The sequence below is a fragment of the Palaemon carinicauda genome, chromosome 4, assembly GCF_036898095.1.
Source record: "Palaemon carinicauda isolate YSFRI2023 chromosome 4, ASM3689809v2, whole genome shotgun sequence".
Lineage (NCBI taxonomy): Eukaryota > Metazoa > Arthropoda > Malacostraca > Decapoda > Palaemonidae > Palaemon > Palaemon carinicauda.
In genome coordinates, this window is record NC_090728.1 from 2,416,178 (window position 1) to 2,435,378 (window position 19,201).

Sequence of the window (19,201 nt, forward strand, 5' to 3'; positions counted from 1 at the left end):
GTATATATATTTTGCTTAGCTGTTTGCTACCCTTTTGTGACCTTAGGGACATATGAGTAGCAGTTAAATTTATGTAAGTGTAAATTTGATTTATTTTCTATAGTGTTAAAGTGGTAACTCTTTTCATTAATTGTCAGAATTGAATATTTTTTTAAATTAATTTCTAGTGAAACAAGAAATTGTATAATTTTAATGAAGTATCATTTTGTCTTAGTCTAAGATTTAGTTCACATTTAATATTTCGATTTTACAATTTTTTTTATTTTTAATAGACTAAAATTATTTTTGTGGAGATTGTATTATTTTTATCACCAATTCCAGTGCTTTGCTTGCATCCCTTGACTAAGAACCCAAGTAAGATGTTGATTCAAGAATAGTTCCCATTAGAAGTAAAGTAATGACCCAGATTTGTTTTGAGTGAAAGTAAAGAGACCTTTAGAGATTCAGTGTTCATATATATTATTCTCTGGGAGTTGCATATCATTCTCAGAGCTTGGACGTTTTCTGTTGTGTATCAAATTATGTAATATAATGCAGGTGAGTTTTGGAGCTCGGGAATTTACGTAATTTGCTGGTCATAATATATATATATATATATATATATATATATATATATATATATATATATATATATATATATATATATATATAACATTTCTGATAACTTTATGTTGTTGGCAAACACAAGATCTTTAACCATATAATAATCTGATAATATTAGATATGCAAAACAGTGCACTTCGATTTATTTGTAAAAAATAATAACCCCTTTAAACACAAAAATCTTGAAAATCGTGGTAATCTGGGAACAGTTGGTAGATCTGAACTTATATAACCATAATAATTCAGACAAAATATTTAAGAGTCAACAAAAATGATGTAATTTAATTGGAATCTTTATTTTCAAAAAAAAAATAAAATCTCAAAGTAATGACCACAAAAAAGAGAGAAAAAAAAAACATCTGAACTGTGTATTTTTCTAAGCGATGTAACATACAGTATAATAGTGTAATCGTACATATTCCATTTTAATAAGAACACATACCTTAAATAAATGAGGGAATATTTGAACTAATGAAATAAAATTTCTTTCAAACAGCAACCAATATTTCTGGCCAAAGCAAAACATGCTATTAGTGACAAGACGCCTGAGGATATATTGAGAACTAGTGTCATTTTAGTGCCATTGCGTCTGGAACCTTGGTCTTTTCTTTCGAGGAGTAGTAAATTATTACCTTTCTCACCGGAAGTTAACGAGTAAATGGACCATTCAGTGTCTCCGAATACAGACATCACTTGGGTTATCATCGGATGCGTGAATGCACTGTTGGCACAGTTCAAGGAAATGGTATGGAAGAGGGGAATCCGTAGCAAAGCCAAATGAAATTTATCGTTTCGACATATTCTAAAACAGTTCAATGTTTTATCAGATTTGGCTTTGGGCGAGAGAGAGAGAGAGAGAGAGAGAGAGAGAGAGAGAGAGAGAGAGAGAGAGAGAGAGAGAGAGAGAGAGAGAGAGAGAGAAAATATATATCTAGTAAAACGTATTTAACTAAAAACAGATATATCAAATATTTTATGCCTCCAACAATGTACTGTACGGTATATTGAAATCATTGTTTTGATATAATTTTCTGATTTTAGTTGAACTGTTTGTTGAATAAAGATACAAAAGGAAATAATATTTATAGAAATAGAAACCTACTATGAAAAAGGGTATTATACCTTTTTATTTAGCCTAACAACTTATTGACTGAAAAACTGCAACTTGACTTTTCGCCTTATTTTAGTAAATATCTGATATAATCGTGTGTATCATATTGGGGTATATTATATGTTCCCTTTTATAATATGTTTATGGATTAATCTCTATGAATATTTTTGCGTCTTTATTAATTCATTATTGCGTGTAACGTGTTTAATTATATTTCTTGTTTTAAGTGTATTGTTCAGTTTTTATTTCTTGAAAACCTCCAAATTATATAATAAATATTCTTTTTTTAGGCAATTGCGTAAAAAAAAAAGTGTATTGCTTACAGCAAATGTCAGTATGTTTCTCGTTCCTATGTAATGATTGCTAAAGCCAGACGATGAGACCTTTTGGAAGTAATTCCATTTTTTTTCCATTATACACGATTAATATAGATATCACTTGGGTTATCATCACATGCACGGATGCACTTTTGGTTCTTTTTAAGGAAATATCTTAGAAGAGGGGAATCCATGGCAATTCCAAGGGAAGTTTATCGTTTGGAGAAATTCTAAGATAATCCCATTTTTCATCAGATTTTGCTTAGAGAGAGAGAGAGAGAGAGAGAGAGAGAGAGAGAGAGAGAGAGAGAGAGAGAGAGAGAGAGAGAGAGAGAGAGCCTTACCTGATTGCCTTATTCCATGTTTGGGTTCCCCCAGGTCCCTCAGTGTGAGGCACTTCGTATATCCAACAGAGAGTTGCTTATGCATCTTCGGTGTATTTTGCATCTTGCAGTCTTGGATGGTCTGGGATGCATCTTAGGTGTTTATCGAACTTATTCTTAAACACATCTACGCTCACTCCTGATATATTTCTTAGATGAGCTGGCAGCGCATTAAAAAGTCGCTGCATTATCGATGCTGGTGCGTAGTGAATTAATGTCCTGTGTGCCTTCCTTAGTTTTCCTGGTATAGTTTTGGGCACTATTAATCTACCTCGGCTTGCTCTTTCTGATATTTTTAGCTCCATGATGTTTTCAGTAATTTCTTCGATTTGTTGCTATGCTCGTATTATCATGTAGCGTTCTCTTCTACTTTCTAGACTGTATAATTTTAAAAATTGCAGTCTTTCCCAGTAGTCAAGGTCCTTAACTTCTATTCTAGCAGTAAAGGACCTTTGTACACTCTCTATTTGTGCAATATTCTTTTGGTAGTGTGGGTACCATATCACATAGCAGTACTCGAGTGTACTACGTACATAAGTTTTGTACAGCATAATCATGTTTTCAGCTTTTCTTGTTTTAAAGTGTCTGAATACCATTCCCATTTTTGCTTTACATTTAGCCAACAGTGTTGCTATTTGGTCGTTGTATAACATATTCCTATTTAACATTACACCAAGGTCTTTAATTGCTTCCTTGTTTGTGATTGTCTCGTTATTAGGTCCCCTGTATGCTTATACCATTCTTTCTGTTTCCATAATTTATTGATTCAAACTTATCGGAGTTAAATACCATCCTATCTATCTCCGCCCATTCATATATTTTGTTTAGATCTCTTTGTAATGAGTTCCTATCTTCATCACAAGTAATTTCTCTACTTATTCTTGTGTCATCGGCGAAACTTCTCTCTATAAAGTCTTTAACATTACAGTCTATGCCTGAGATCATAATAACAAACAACAGTGCAGCTAATAACTCGTCATTTGCATCCACTATCTGTTTTCTGTTTTGTAGAAATTCTTTTAGCCATTTTCCTATCTTTCCCTTAATATAATGCTTTCTCATTTTTTTCTCTACTATATTATGGTCTACCTTGTCAAAGGCCTTTGCTTAATCTAGATATACCACATCTGTGTCTTTTTCATTTATCATATTTTATATGTTTTCATGGTGTGCTATCAATTGGGTTTGTGTACTTTTACCGGGAACAAAATCGTGTTGACCTACATTAAACAAATTATTTTTAACCAAATAATTCATTTCTTTTATTGCCCTTCCATACACTTTCATAATATGTGATGTTAGACTAACTGAGAGAGAGAGAGAGAGAGAGAGAGAGAGAGAGAGAGAGAGAGAGAGAGAGAGAGAGAGAGAGAGAGTGTGTGTGTATGTGTGTGTGTGTGTGTGTATTTAGTGAATATGAATTTAATTAGCAAAAAAATATCAAGTGTTTTATGCCTAAAACAATGCAATGTATAATAAATCAGTTGTTGTTATAGGATTTTTTGTTTCTAAATGAATTACTTATCAAATAAAAATTAAAAACTAACAATACTAATAGAAAAGGGAAACATGCTATTAATGCAGGGTATTATACCTTTTTATTTTGCTTCACAACTCATTGACTAAAGAAAAGAAACGACTTTTCGACTTTTCGGAAAATAGCTGATATAATCGTCTCATAATAGAGTATACATGTTCCCATTTTCCATATGTTTATGGATACAATTTTGTTTTTCTGCTTTATCAATTCATTTGGTGATTGCATGGCAATCCCCAAATTACGTAATGTATTTGCAAGTGAGTAATAGGCAGAAGCAAGTTGCTTACAGGAAATGCTAGGAGGTATATTACCATGCTAGGCGGTATATCATAGCAATACATTTTACCAAATATTATAAAAACGGATGAGCAACCTGGTGGAGGAAATGCCTTCCTAAACCTAATGAAATCCTTGGCAGTAAGGTGACGAATTTCGTATACTCTGGACTGATCACGTCAAATTTCTGTCACGATTTAGGTAACTTAAATGCATATTTCCATAACGACTTAAAATTTTTTGTTGTGTACCTATTTTTCCTATTCCATATTATTTTGTAGTAAACTTTAGGAAATTCATCTATCTGTGAAAAGGAAAGGTAAAAAAGGCTAATATATATATATATATATATATATATATATATATATATATATATATATATATATATATATATATATATATATATATATATATATACATTTTACATATGATATTCATAAGGTCAACTATTACTTTAATCTTAAATTTAAGATGTACAGAAAACCCACAAATAATAACCTTATAATAAATAACTATTCATGTCATAAATCGGACGTTAAGCTGACTGCTTTAAGATCCATGTTTCTAAGCTCTCTCAATATCTGCAGTCCCGAATATATTAACAAAGAATTTAGAAATATACATCAAATGTTTTCAAAATAATTTTAGCCCACAAGACATAGACAAAAGCTTGACACTCGCAAGAAAAACTTTTTATTTGCCCCAAAGGAATAGGATAAGTAAACCCCATTTTCTCTCCCAACCATACCATCCTAATTTTGAGCCTATAATTGCTCCTCTAATATTGGTGGGGATTGATCCTACATTTTTTTATCGGAATACCATTGGCAGAATTTTAATTTGTAACAAACCTGACAGTAATGAAGGTATAGTTTATGAGATACCGTGTAGATGTGGAAATTTTTATATTAAAAAATCTGGGAAATCATTAGATAAACAAATGTTGAATCATAAGATTAATATAAGAAAAAATAACAAAAGTAATGCCGTTTGTGTCCATAATGATATATGTAATTATCAAATTGATTGACAACATTCGAAAATTTTGTTCAAAAACACTGATTTTATAGAGAGAAATGTCATTGAAGCAGCGTGTATATTTTAACGCAAGAATAAGAATTTTTATTTATCTCCAGGCATATATAAAATAGATCCTTTCATTTTACACTGTATAATGTGTCAGTATAAACTCAAAAATGTTATTGTAATGTTTTTGGCTTGTTTTGTTTACTTAGGTGCTTGTCGAAGGTTCCGTTACTTCTTTTCCTGTTAATTTATAATTCAAACTTTATTGATTTTATCCTGATGTTAAGTGACTTTTGCCTGTTAGGTAGTAATTAGTATAGTTTATTATTTATCCTATGATTTGAAGCATTTTTTGCATGCATGAACGTGTGTATTCATTTTTTCTATATAAACGCTTCAAAAAGAGATTCAGTGGTGGACGAAATTGTTGTGTATTTTGTGACGGGCCGAGAGAGGGTTGTGAACTAAAAGGCAGGATGCAATCAACTGAGTTATATTGTTATAGAACACTCTCCTTTATATACAAAACCTCAAGGCAACAAGACATAACAAGGTAACAAGACAATGTTACAGAGGAAACAGCAGACATGAATTTTCATGTTCGTTTAGTGCGAGGGAAGAGCGAAGATACAAGCATAATATATGCAAAATGAATTATGTACTTTTGTGTGACACACGGTTGGTACATGGCTCCCCCCCTAAAAATGACATACTGTATATGTTAAATAGGGCGCCCTGATCTGGAGAGGCGAACTGTAGGCGGGTCATATGGCAGAAGATAAGCAGGTTTTAGACGATCAATGGAGACCCAGTCTTCTTTGCCCCGAATGTTTAGTAGGAATGCTTTCGGACTGCGTCGGATCACAAGGAAAGGGCCCGTGTAAGGGGGCGTTAGTGGTGGCTTGCTAGCGTCGTTGCTTAGGAAGACGTGCGTTGCAGAGTGCAAGTCCGTTGGTATGTGATGCTTCACTGGGGGCTTGTAAGTCTGGCGGCACGGAGTAAATTTTCCCACGACGTGACGTATGCACTGGAGATCGTCGGAGGAGGTTGTAGAAGGAAAAAATTCGGAAGGGACGACCAACGGGTCGCCATACACCATTTCAGCTGCCGAGACGTCGAGGGCGTCTTTAGGAGTGGTCCTTAGTCCCAGGAGGACCCAGGGAAGCTGAGTAAACCAGTTGCAATCCTTGCAGCGGGACATCAAAGGGTGCGATGAAAACGTTCAACCATTCCATTGGCAGCGGGGTTGTAGGCCGTTGTCTGATGTAGGGTGATGCCCAGGAGATTCGCTAATGACGTCCACAATTGAGAGGTGAAAGTGGTTCCCCTGTCAGAAGTAATATGTTCAGGGATACCAAATCTTGCAATCCATCCAGAGAGTAAGGCAGATGTACATGAGGTGGACGTTGCAGTTTCCATGGGAATGGCTTCAGGCCAACGAGTGGAGCGGTCGATGACGGTAAACAGGTAACGATGTCCTTGTGATGTGGGTAGGGGGCCTACAACATCGACGTGAATGTGTGCGAAACGACGCTGAGGTTGAGGAAAGGTGCCCACTCCTGAATCCGTGTGTCGATGTACTTTGGAAGTTTGGCAAGAAGTACAGGCGCGGACCCAATCCTTAGCATCCTTAGAAATGCCGTGCCAAATGAACTTTGCCTTCAGCAGCTGTGCAGTAGAACGGCACGAGGGATGTGAAAGGCCGTGAATGAAATCAAACACCTGTCGGCGCATGGGAGCAGGAATCCAAGGTCGCGGTCTACCAGTACTGACGTCACAGAGGAGGGTGGTGTTGGAGTCTTCGAGGGGAAAATCTTCCCAACGGAGGGACGTGCAGGATGTCCTACAAGCTCGATACTCTGGATCCTGTCATTGGGCTTCAGCCAGGGCGTTGTAATCCAATCCCAGTTGAACGGCAGCCAACATGTTTCTTGACAGGGCATCGGCAACGGGATTCATTTTCCCAGGGACGTATTGGAGGGTGCAATTGTATTCAGCCACGGCAGAGATGTCGGCGTTGACGGGCGGACCAGGCGTCAGACTGTCGAGTGAAGGCGTGCACCAGAGGCATGTGGTCTGTGCGAATGAAAAAGGGCGTATCCTCTAAGAAATGGCGAAAGTGACGGACAGCCAAGTGCACCGCCAGCAATTCTCGATCGATGGTAGAATAACCCGATTCTGCCTTGGACAGTTTTCTGCTGAAGAAGGCCAATGGGCAGGGCGAGCCTTTGACCACCTGCTCGAGTACTGCACCAATAGCGACGTCGCTGGCATCAGTGGAGAGAAGGAGAGGGGCGTGTGGGATAGGAAAAGTGAGAGCCGCAGCAGTTGATAGAGCCTTCTTTGCATTGCAGAAGGCTGCTTCTTGAAGGGGACCCCACTTCAGGTCCTTTGGCTTGCCCTTGAGGGAGGCGTAGAGGGGAGCAAGAGTGGCGGCAATGGCTGGTAGAAAACGGTGATAATAGTTGATCATGCCCAAGAATTCCTGCAGAGCTTTGACGGTCGAGGGCGTGGGGAAATTCTGAACGGCTGCTACCTTCTCAGGGAGGGGATGGACTCCTTCAGGAGTGATACGGTGCCCTAAGAACGACACTTCGTTGACGCCAAAGGTACACTTGTCGTACCGGACTACAAGGCCGTTTTGTTGCAGGCGGTCGAGCACGATGCGCAGGTGACGGAGGTGTTCCTCTTTTGAGGAGGAGAACATAGCTATGTCGTCCACATAACATACACAGAAAGGGAGGTCCCCTAAGATGGCATCCATGAGACATTAAAACGTTGCCCCAGCATTACGAAAGCCAAAACAGGAGTAATTGAAGGTGTATATGCCAAACGGAGTGGTGATGGCGGTCTTGGGGATGTCTTTTGGGTTCATAGGCACCTCATAATACCCCTTCAGGAGGTCGAGCGTAGAGAAAACCTTCGCTTTGTGCAGGTAGGAGGTCACATCGGCAATGTTTGGGAGGGGGTAGTGATCCGGTTCTGTTTGCATGTTCAGGCGCCTGTAATCCCCGCACGGACGGAGGGAGCCGTCTTTCTTCAGAACGATGTGTAAGGGTGACGACCATGGGCTGGAGGCCTTTTGGCAAAGGCCCATTTTCTCCATTTCGGCGAACGTCTGTTTGGCGGCTGCCAATCGTTCCGGTGCCAGACGTCTGAATTTTGCGAAGACTGGGGGTCCCGTCGTCTTGATATGGTGATAAATACCGTGCTTGGCAGGAACCGTGGGCGTTAGGCGAAGTTCTGGAGGGAAAACTTCCGGGTACGACGTGAGGAGGTGGCCGTAGGCATCCGTGGGTGCGCTGATGTGGAGAGCGAGGTTAGAGGGGGAGGGTTGAAGAGGTGTCGACAAGTACGAGTCTGCGTTGACCAATCCTCGGTGGGCGACATCGACCAGAAGGTGGAAATGAGAGAGGAAATCCACAACGAGGATTGGCATTGTGATATCAGCAACGAGAAAATTTCCAATTGAATTTACTGTTTCCGAACGATAATGTGAGGTTCTCGTAACCGTAGGTGGGTATCGCAGATCCATTGGCAGCTACCAAGCGGACGTCGGCAGATGTAGACAGACTACGTCGTGCCTTGAAGAGTTTCTTTGGCAAAAGAGAACGACAAGCACTCGTGTCTACCAAAAATCGCACGCCCGTTCCTGCATCCTGTAAAAAGAAAAGATTAGAAACATGGGAGGCCACCGCCACAAGCGATGGCCTACTTACACATTTTTTGTCCACTGACAATCCTTGGCACATTTCTTCGCGGTTGCCCCGAATCTGAAGTGGTAGTAGCAAAACTGCGGCGGATGGGAGGTAGTAAGTGGCTGTAGAAGTCGTTCGTTAGGGCGTGAGCGATAGGTGGGTGGTGGGCGGCTTTGTCGCCGCTTCGGCACGTCACGGGGTAGGCGTGTATGTCCTACGGCATTCATGTCAGCTTCGGTTGACGTTGAATAGGCATCCTCGTCGTCAGGGGTGGAGGCGTTAATGGAGGTCTTGAAGTGGCTGTCCATAAGGGCGTCGGCTTTGGTCATCAAGTCCTTTATGGGTGAACTATCGACATCGGGTATGGCAGCGCGTACAGGTTCGGGTAAACGGCGTATCCAAAGGGCACGGAGTAGGTTCACCTCACGAGGAGAGCCGTCTGCGGCAGGTTGAAGGCGAGCGATACTGGTCATTTCCCTGAAGGCAAGCGAAGCCCTTTGGTCCCCCAACGGTTGTTGCAAGAGCTGAAAAAGCTTTGCTATACGGGCGGCTGGCGACGGCGAGTACTGCTGCAGAAGGTATGTTTTGAGGGCGTCATACGCTATTGGGGTGTCTCCTTGTTCACAAAGCCAGTCGGATATATCTGGGAAGGTGTCCTCGGGTATCGCCGCGAGAACATAATCCGCTTTGGTGGTTGAGCGAGTCACGCCCCTGATACGAAAGTGGACTTCTGCGCGTTGAAACCAAGCAAACGCTTCTCCGCTGGCGAACAGTGAAAGTTTTAATGGGGCGGCCGCAGCGCCAACTGCTGTAGTAGAGTCCGTCTCCGTCATAGTACCAACGATGGAGGGGCGAGGGAGGTGGGGGTGGAAGGCAGTGGGAGCGAGTCGACTTCCGGGGTCATCAATGTGACGGGCCGAGAGAGGGTTGTGAACTCAAAGGTAGGATGCAATTAACTGAGTTATATTGTTATAGAACACTCTCCTTTATATACAAAACCTCAAGGCAACAGGACATAACAAGTTAACAAGACAGACAATGTTACAGAGGAAACAGCAGACATGAATTTTCATGTTCGTGTAGTGCGAGGGAAGAGCGAAGATACAAGCATAATATATGCAAAAGGAATTATGTACAATTGTGTGACACATGGTTGGTACAATTTCTACTTGTACACAATTTTCCTTATGTGGACTTCCATATAGTGAGTTAACATCATGTTAAAGAAGATTACATCTGTAATATATATATATATATATATATATATATATATATATATATATATATATACATATATATATATATATATATATATATATATATATATATATATATATATATATATATATGTCTATATATATGCATATATATATATATATATATATATATATATATATATATATATATATATATGTAAATATCACCCACGAATGGCATTTAATACCGAATTCTATCTTGGGAATATATATCCACTTGGAATTCATTTTATGGTAATAGCTTCTGGCCGGGTGGAGATTCGAACCCCCCCCTGTGCGGCTGGAAACCATGCCTACAGTGACTCTACCGAGTGAGCTTTCAAGAGAGATAAAAGTTTATGACAAATCTCCGTACATATTCCTGTCGAATTCAGGAATCTATTCATAGACTTGAAATAAACCCATCTTCACCATGATAGCTGAATCGTGAGTTTGTAACACGTGGTTATTTTAAATGAACATATATCACAAGCACACGTGATTTCAATCAATGTAAATATCACCCACGAATGGCATTTAATACCGAATTCTATCTTGGGAATATATATCCACTTGGAATTCACTTTATGGTAATAGCTTCTGGCCGGGTGGAGATTCGAACCCCCACCTGTGCGGCTGGAAACCATGCCTACAGTGACTCTACCGAGTGAGCTATCAAGAGATATATAAGTTTATGACAAATCTCCGTACATATTCCTGTCGAATTCAGGAATCTATTCATAGACTTGAAATAAACCCATCTCCACCATGATAGCTGAATCGTGAGTTTGTATCAAGTGGTTATTTTAAATGAACATATATCACAAGCACACATGATTTCAATCAATGTAAATATCACCCACGAATGGCATTTAATACCGAATTCTATCTTGGGAATATATATCCACTTGGAATTCATTTTATGGTAATAGCTTCTGGCCGGGTGGTGATTCGAACCCCCACCTGTGCGGCTGGAAACCATGCCTACAGTGACTCTACCAAGTGAGCTATCAAGAGAGAAACTGCATGGTGCTCTACATTTCTTGGCGTCACTGCCGAACTGTTGGTGGTAGAAGCACCATGCTGGGTTAGTCCTAGGGTTCGGTCGTGTCGGTTGCGGCAGTTTCTTTCTTGCTAGAGCGTTGATCTCGTCGTCCTCAGGAGCCGTTGCCGAGGAGTCTATGGAAGAGTAGCTGCGGAAGGAGGAGAACGAAGACGATACTGATGATGCTCCGAGGCGAGATGCTTTGGAGGCCTCGTAGAGCTTCTGAGCCTTCGACAGGAGTTCGTTCATCGGAAGCGTATCGGCGTCTGTCAATTGGGCCCTTACGTCCTGTGGTAGGCGTCGAAGGAAGATCTCGCGGGATAGGCTGATTTCACGCCGTCGGCCGTTGCTGTCTGTTTCGGGGAGCATAAGCAGGCCGGTTAACTCGTCCCACGCCTCGACAGGAGAGGTGTCACCCATGGGCTTGCCGGCGAGGTCCAGGACTTTCTGTACCCTTGCTGAAACGGAGAAGGAGTAGATACCAATGAGTTTCGTTCTCAGGTCATCGTATGAAACTTGGCCGGCCTGGGCGTCGAGCCATGGGGAAATCTTGTCGAATACCTCTTCCGGGATGGAGGTGAGAACAATGTCGGCCTTGGCACAGGAGTCGCTGAGTCTAGCGACTCGGAAGAGTACGTCTGCTCTCAGGAACCAGGAAGCGGTGTTGTGTTGAGAAAAGGGTGGCAGTTTGACTTTGGGCGTGAAGGTGAGGCCGCTGGGTGCGATGGGTGTGTTGCTTCCGGCATTGTGGTCAGACGACGAGTCGGCGAAGAGGTGGGAAGTTGATATGTCGGTTAAGCTCATCCTACTGCCTTACATGCACCGAGGTGTGGGAGAACCGAAGGCTGAAGCTCACGCCTAAGGTAACGGAGTAAAGAGAAGGTAGCACGGCCGTAATAAGTCCGTTAATGGCAAAGCCAAAACCGCTGATGCTACTTCAACTCCGGGGTCACCAGTTGCAAGGACAGTGAGACAAGCGTCACCAACATCAACTGATAGTTTATTCAAACATGCGTGGGAATATAATACAGGATGCGGACGGAAAGGTAGCATGGCGTAGGCGCCAATTCAGCTTGAACTTCCCGCCAAAATATATGTGTTTTCTCACATGAACAAATACACGAATTGCAAGTAAACAGAAACATGTAATGAAATAATACATATGTCAAATTGTAGCTCTGAGGGAGCGGAATACATATATATAGGAAGCCACGGTGTGGCGAAAGGAGAATTTAAATAAATAGACAATTTGTTGAATTTCTGGACGACGGAGGGAGCGGTGTCATTACAGTTTCAACACCTTCCATGAACTATACATACCTACAGTAACGACCCTGGAAGTGATATTCAGCCCACATGAGTTTACTGATATCATAGGAAATGAAGATTGGAGTTGGGACTCTGATACAAGAATCAAGGCCCGTGGCCTTTTTTCAACAATGAAGAGCTTTGAGTTTGTTATTGCATTTTATGCAACAACTCAAACCCTATATGTAATACGCCCAAATGCAGTGAAACTCCAAAGGAGTGATCTGGACTGCTATGAGGCATATAATATGGTTGATTCAACCATTAGAGAAATTAAAGATTTGAGAGACAGTCTAGATACCAAGTTTTCTCAGTGATTTGCTGAATCCTCAAAGCTCACAAAAGCTGTTGGGGGATCAGTGGCAAGACCACGTACAGCTCAACATCAGATCCATCGTAGTAATGCCCCTGCACAAACCACTGAAGAGTATTTTCGTATAAATCTAGCAGCCCCACTTGTGGATCATCTCCTGAGTGAGATGGATACTCGTTTTAATCATGAGTCCAGGAATGCTGCTACGCTGTTTGAGGTAATTCCAAGGTTAATCCTGGAAAATCATGATCTTGAGAATCTAGCAGAGAAACTCTTGTATTAGGAGAATGACCTTCCTTCTCCCCTGTCGCTGACTGATGAGTTAAACCATCGGAAAAATCGTTTTTTTTATAGTAGACCAGTTGTCGACAAATCTTATAGAATGTATAAGGCTGTGCGATCCAGACATTTACCCCAACATCTATAAACTACTTGCCATTGGCTGTGTGTCACCAATTGGCAGTTCAACAGCAGAAAGATCGTTTTGAGCATTAAGACGTGTAAAAACCTACCTCAGGAATAGAATGAGTGTTGAGAGGTTGACTGGGCTAGGTCTGATGCATATACACTACAACGTAGAAGTTGATGTAAAAGCCATTATTGGAATGTTTATCAATGAAAACAGCAGAAGGCTGTTTACTAAGAACATCTTGATGGACTAGATTATTGAAGTTGAAGTATATCACAAAATATAAAAAACTCTTATCTCACACACACACATCATCACTCTTAGTCTATAAAAATGAAACTATCAAATTAAATGCCAGGAATTTTTTTTTATTTTTTTTTATAGTTTATTTACCAGTATGTGTCTTTCAACAAAATCTTAGTTTCTTGGGTCAATTCTATTTATACTCTTTCTTACTATGACATTGTCAGTGAATGATTTATCCATGAATTGTATAAAATGGTGTTTTCTTGTGTGATTCATTGCGTAAGAAAAGTATGTTATTCACAATATTCTGTATTTTCAATTTTATGATTTTTGAGATATCAATTAGGTGCCAGGAATTGTTTCTTAATTATAGTTTTTTTACCGGTGTTGTAAAAAAAGTCTTGAGTTTTTTAACTCAGATCTATTTACATTTCCATAACAACAATTTATATTTTGATGAATAAAATAATGGTATAAACTGCAATCAGTGGTTTTCGGTTCTTCTCTAATAATTTTGTCTATTCCATTAATTTTTGAGCAAATTTGTAAAGTGCCTTTTTAAGTGATTACAGGTGCCCTTTTTTCCTTAACTGAAAAGTCTGGATCCGTCCTTGCTGTACAATCTCTTTTTGGGTTAGTTCATTTTGTAGAAAACTGAAAAAAAAATAAGAAAATTACGAAAGAATCAATCATCAAATATTCTGTAAGTTTCTGTACACTATCACATGGAAAAAAAACAATGTATGCTGTGTGGGGCAACTCCCAATGACCACCTTTTTAGGTCAAATTTCAAAATTAATTTACCTCTAAACAATCTCCTATGCTCATAAAATATCTATGTCGAAATTCATTGCAATTGTTCCATTATCATTGAAAGCAGTTTTAAGGGGTTTGTAATTATGGGACCCGTAGGCCCATCAAGGTGGTACTAGAACAAAATAAAAAGAGTGACATTAGATTTCTCGATTATTGTTGAAAAGTTGAAGAAGTCTAGGGTGCCAGCCTTGTTGTTTTGTTGTTGAAGACTGCCTGGCTCTTTTGGCCAGACACGGGCTCTTGCAATCTTGCAGCCCGTAGGTGTTTTGATAGGATTTTTTGGGATAGGTAATTGGGGTAGGGGGTATTCTGCACCTTTTATTTTAAGGATATTGGGTTAGGTTTTAGGTTGAGGATGGTAACAGGCAATGTTAAAGCCTGTTTCTAAAGTGAAGAAGGTGACAGTGGGAAGGGGATATCCTTCCCAGGAGCCCACTGGCTCCAGTCTTTAGTTAGAGAAAAGTAATAAGTCCCGATAAGTAGGAGGGCTCGGGAAGGAGTTGAGGAGTTTTAGTTGGAGATATTGGTATAGGTGAAGTAAAAAACTCCATGGTGGTTTAAGCTTAAGTTATTAGGCAGAGGTATAGTGTGAGATTTCAGCTATGCAAGAGAGAGCTGAAAAGAAGGGAATAGTAGCTGCTTGAGTGGTAGGAAAAGGGTGGAATAAAACATTCCTGTACCTCTAAAACTAGAACAAATATAAAAATAAAGATTTACTTGTAATTATGATTATTGAGAAAATATGGGAATTAATGGTTAGGGGGATACCTGAACTGAGAAGAGAGATTGCAAGTGGAAGAGGTGTTAAAAACCAGAAAAACCACCGACGGCTCTGCCCCCCCCCCCCCCCACCCCCATCGTTGAGAGGAAGGACAGGAGCGCAAAACTGTCTCCTTATAAGGAGTACAAGTTATTGCCCTCAGCCGCCAATAGTCGTTCTGATCTCAACAGACAAGTTGAAATGGTTATTTAGATGGCAAAACTGGTGCTGTTGTTACATTATCTTGGTGGAGGATAGCTGCGGAGAAAGGCTGAGAGGGCATCAAGATTTGCAATTATGTGTTTGACAATTGCTGTTGCAGTTGCAGGATTGTTTGGGTTGAGATCCTGCCGAAGTAGGCTTGTTTCTTGACAGTGCTGTAGGTAGTGCTGTACCGGTTCTTCTGTGTCTTGATTACAGTAATTGTACGGTCTTATTGGTCTGTGCTGTGTTGCTGGGTCTCCATCGTTGCCTAGGATGATTTGCCAGCTGCATAGATATCCCAGTCGCAGTCTACAGATGATGACAGCGTCCTGGCGTGGTGTTTTCCTTGCAATTGGGTGTGGTAGTATATTTGTAGCTTCAATATACCACTTTGCAGATCTTGATCCATCTAAGAAGGCTCGCCTTACTTCGCTAGTCTTTTGGATGCTGCAGTAGGCTGCCATTTGATTCTTGATGGTTTTAAGTGAGGGTTGCACAGTAAAGCTTATGATCTGGCACATTAAGGCTGATTTAACTAGGTGATCGGCCTCGTCATTACCAGCGATGCCGGTGTGACTTGGAATCCAATTCAAAGTCTCTTGCCTGTTGTTGCTTTGGTGATCTAAGGCTAGGAATTGGATTGTTGTTATGAGATAAACATTCTCTGTCGGTTCCTTGTTGCTGAGGGCCAGGATGGCTCCTCTGGAATCTGTATGGATTGTTGTGTTTCCATACTTTAGGTTAGCTGAGTGTTCTAGGGCTTCTGCAATAGCCACTAGCTCAGTTTGTAATGTGGAGGCATGGTTAGAAAGACTCCAATTTTCTCTATATCCTGATGGGGAGACAACTGCAGCAGCAGCTGCAGGGACTGCGCAGTCCAATGATACATCGGTATAGTAGATGTTAGGTGCAGGTGTGTTGCTGATTGCATTCTTTGCAGCTTCAGTGAGTTGCTCTGGTGTGCAGAGGGCTTTGCTTACTGCTGGTAGGATGGTAAAGTTGTATTTGATGGGGTCCTGAGCCCAAGGGGCAGGAGTGCTGTATCCTTCGTGCTTTTGTTGTCCATTGGTTTTGTGGGCCTCATTTTACATTTGCATCCTTCAGAGTGTGTCTAGTAGTTTCTTTGCATGAGAATTAGGTGGGTCTACCTCTTCTGCTAGCGGTAGAAGTCCTTTCAGTTTGTTATTGAGTGGGCTTGTCCTGTCTGCAATGATAGACTTGAATATAATACTGCTATTCCTAATGTCAATCCTGGCTGACAGGAAAATTAGGTTGGTTTCTGCTCTAAGTAAGCAGAGTCTTGTCTACATTGGAGAGCCACAGATGAGTCTCATGGCGTTATTTTGCACTACTTCCAATGATTCTTTTTGGGTGTCGGTCATTGTGGTGAGAGTAGGTGCTGCATAATCGATGTGGGATCGAATTGCTTGTAGATAAAACAGTCTAAGGAAGTTGTTTGATACTCCTTGTTTGAGGGAGGTCATTCGTCTCATGGCTGATAGACGAATCTTTGTCTTCTCTCTGAGGTATGTTACTTCATTAGCAGGTGATAGGGTTTTACTAATGATTACTCCAAGGTACATAAATTGATTTACCCATTCAATGGCTTCACCCCTCAGAGTAAAGTTCTGAGGGAGATGCAGATGTTTTATAGCCATGGCTTTGGTTTTGTTGGTGTTGATCTTTAGGCCAAGATCATTGCATTTGGTCTGGATCATGTCCAAGGCCTTTTGGGTGGCATTTCTTGCATGTGCTTTGTTTGGACATATGATACATATGTCGTCTGCATATATGAAGATTTCCACTCCATTTGGAAGGTTTAGAGTGGCTAGGTTCTCCATTGGTAGATTGAAGAGGTAGGGGCTTAGAATGCGTCCTTGTGGTGCTCCGTTTTCTAGGGGGATGAAATCGGTTGTTTTTTCTTGGAAGGTGACTCTGGCTTCTCGATTTGATGTGTAATTTCGAGTCCAGGCCAGTAGATGTCCTTTAACTCTTTTTTTCTACAAGTGTAAAGAGAATGGCAGGTGAGCTGGCTAGCTCAAAGGCTTTCTCGAGGTCGAGGAATATGACAAAGGCTTTTTTGTCATTAATTGTTGTAAGGACATCTGTGATACATTCTTGAGTGCCTATGCAGCTCCTGTAGGCATATAGGCGGTGATGTAATTGGCCTATTTTCCACTGCAGTCTGATGAGAACCATTCTCTTAGCTACTTTCTCGGTGCAGCTAATCAAAGCTATGGGTCGGTAGGTGTCTGGTTCCTTGGGTTTTGGGATGGGTTTAGTGTCCTGTTGGTTCCATGTAATTGGGCGTAGTCTATCTGTGTGTGTTCTGTTAATCAAGTGCAAGTACACCAACTTCGCGTGGCTTCCCATATTCCTCAGCATGCTGTATGTGATGAGGTCGGCTCCCGGGACAGTGTCTTTTCTGCCTCTTGCAAGGGCCGTGTTTAGTTCCTCCATGGTGTAGGGGCTGTCTGTATCATCTACCATGTTGCAGGTGGCTTCAATGATATTATCCTTGATTGGGAGCAGTGTTCTCTGCCTGTTTATTGTCTGCAGAGGTAGGTTGGTGCTTTTAGCTCTGTCAGCAAAGTTGTTGGCAATTTTGTTGGCTTCAGCTAACGGGTCTGGGTGTGTGACTCTGGGTGTGTTATACTTCCCAGAGACTTTGTTGAACCAGCCCCATATTTTGGTTAGAGATGTACGGAAGTTGACTTCATGGCATCATGAGTACCATTTATCCGTTTTGACTTCCAGTGATACTTGCACAGAGTGTTTGATGATATCCACAAGTAAGTCATGGAGCTCATCAGTTCTGTGTTTTCTGAGAAGTTTTCTGGTCCTATTTATTCTGGTATTCATTTCTTTGATGCAGCTGTTATAGTACCAGGCGTCGGCATGTTTCCTGTCAGAGTGCTTTTTCTGAGGTATGGAAACACTTGCGGTTGCATCTAGTTGTTTGTTGAAATCGAGTGATAGGGTGGAGATATCATTGTGAGGGTTTTTTATGTATCCCAGAACCCATTCTGTCATAGTTGTTTCGAATTTTTCCCAATTGGCAAAGTCTGGGTTCCACCTTTTGGAGGGTGGAGGAGGAGGGGGGTATTGCTCCAATTCGAGTTTGATTTCTATGGCAATGTGATCGCTTGTTAATACAGGATGCAGCTACCATCTAGCGCTTCTTTGTATGGCCCTAGAGAGGAAGGTGAGGTCTAGGCGTCCTCCTTTTAGATGGGTGGCTTCTGTAACAATGTTGAGGAGTGTTACATCCGGATATTTTTGCAGTAAGGCATGCAAGTGTCTGCCTGTTTGATTTGCTGCAGATACTGAGTTCAGGAACGGGTGATGGGCGTTGATCTCCCCTGCAATTATTGTGTCATCCTCGGAGGCGGCGGCAAAAAGCACCTCAGCATTGATGCTTTTTGCTGGGGGATTTGTAGATGTTATGTACTGTGAGAGTTGTAGCAAGTAGGGATATCTGACTACTCAGAGTCTCTGTCTCTGTCCCACAGTCGATGCTCGGTGCTATTTTGGAGGGAATGCTGCTTTTAACAAGAGTTGTTAGTCCTCTTGTTGTTGGTGAAAGATACGTAGAGTATACTTTGTATCCTGAAAACGCAAATGGTGTGTTCTCATTGAGCAGTGTTTCTTGCAGTACAATCATGTCAGGGTTTTGCACCGAAGTTTGGGATTGCAGGAATGCAAACTTGTTTCGTAGTCCGCACACGTTCCATTGGAGCACTTTCACCTGGGTGTTTTGGTGGGTGTTTTGGTTGTTGTGAGTGGTTGTGTTAGAATCGTTTGTGGGAGGGTCTATGAAGGGAATATAGCGTTGAACAGATGAACAAAGAGACACACACTAGGTGTTGTAGGTGTCTGGTCAAGACCCTCAGACCTCCTGGAGGGCATTA

The 19,201-nt window shown here is 41.1% G+C and overlaps 1 protein-coding gene across 1 annotated transcript in view; it reads right to left on the reverse strand.

The window, feature by feature from the left end:
- LOC137638992 (chymotrypsin-like protease CTRL-1) overlaps window positions 1-17,780 on the reverse strand; it is an 84,605-nt gene extending 66,825 nt beyond the window's left edge. The window contains exon 1 of the mRNA XM_068371321.1: window positions 17,647-17,780. Within this exon, the coding sequence (XP_068227422.1) occupies window positions 17,647-17,780 (134 nt within the window). The remainder of the gene's footprint in view (window positions 1-17,646) is intronic.
- Between the last annotated feature and the right edge of the window lie 1,421 nt (window positions 17,781-19,201).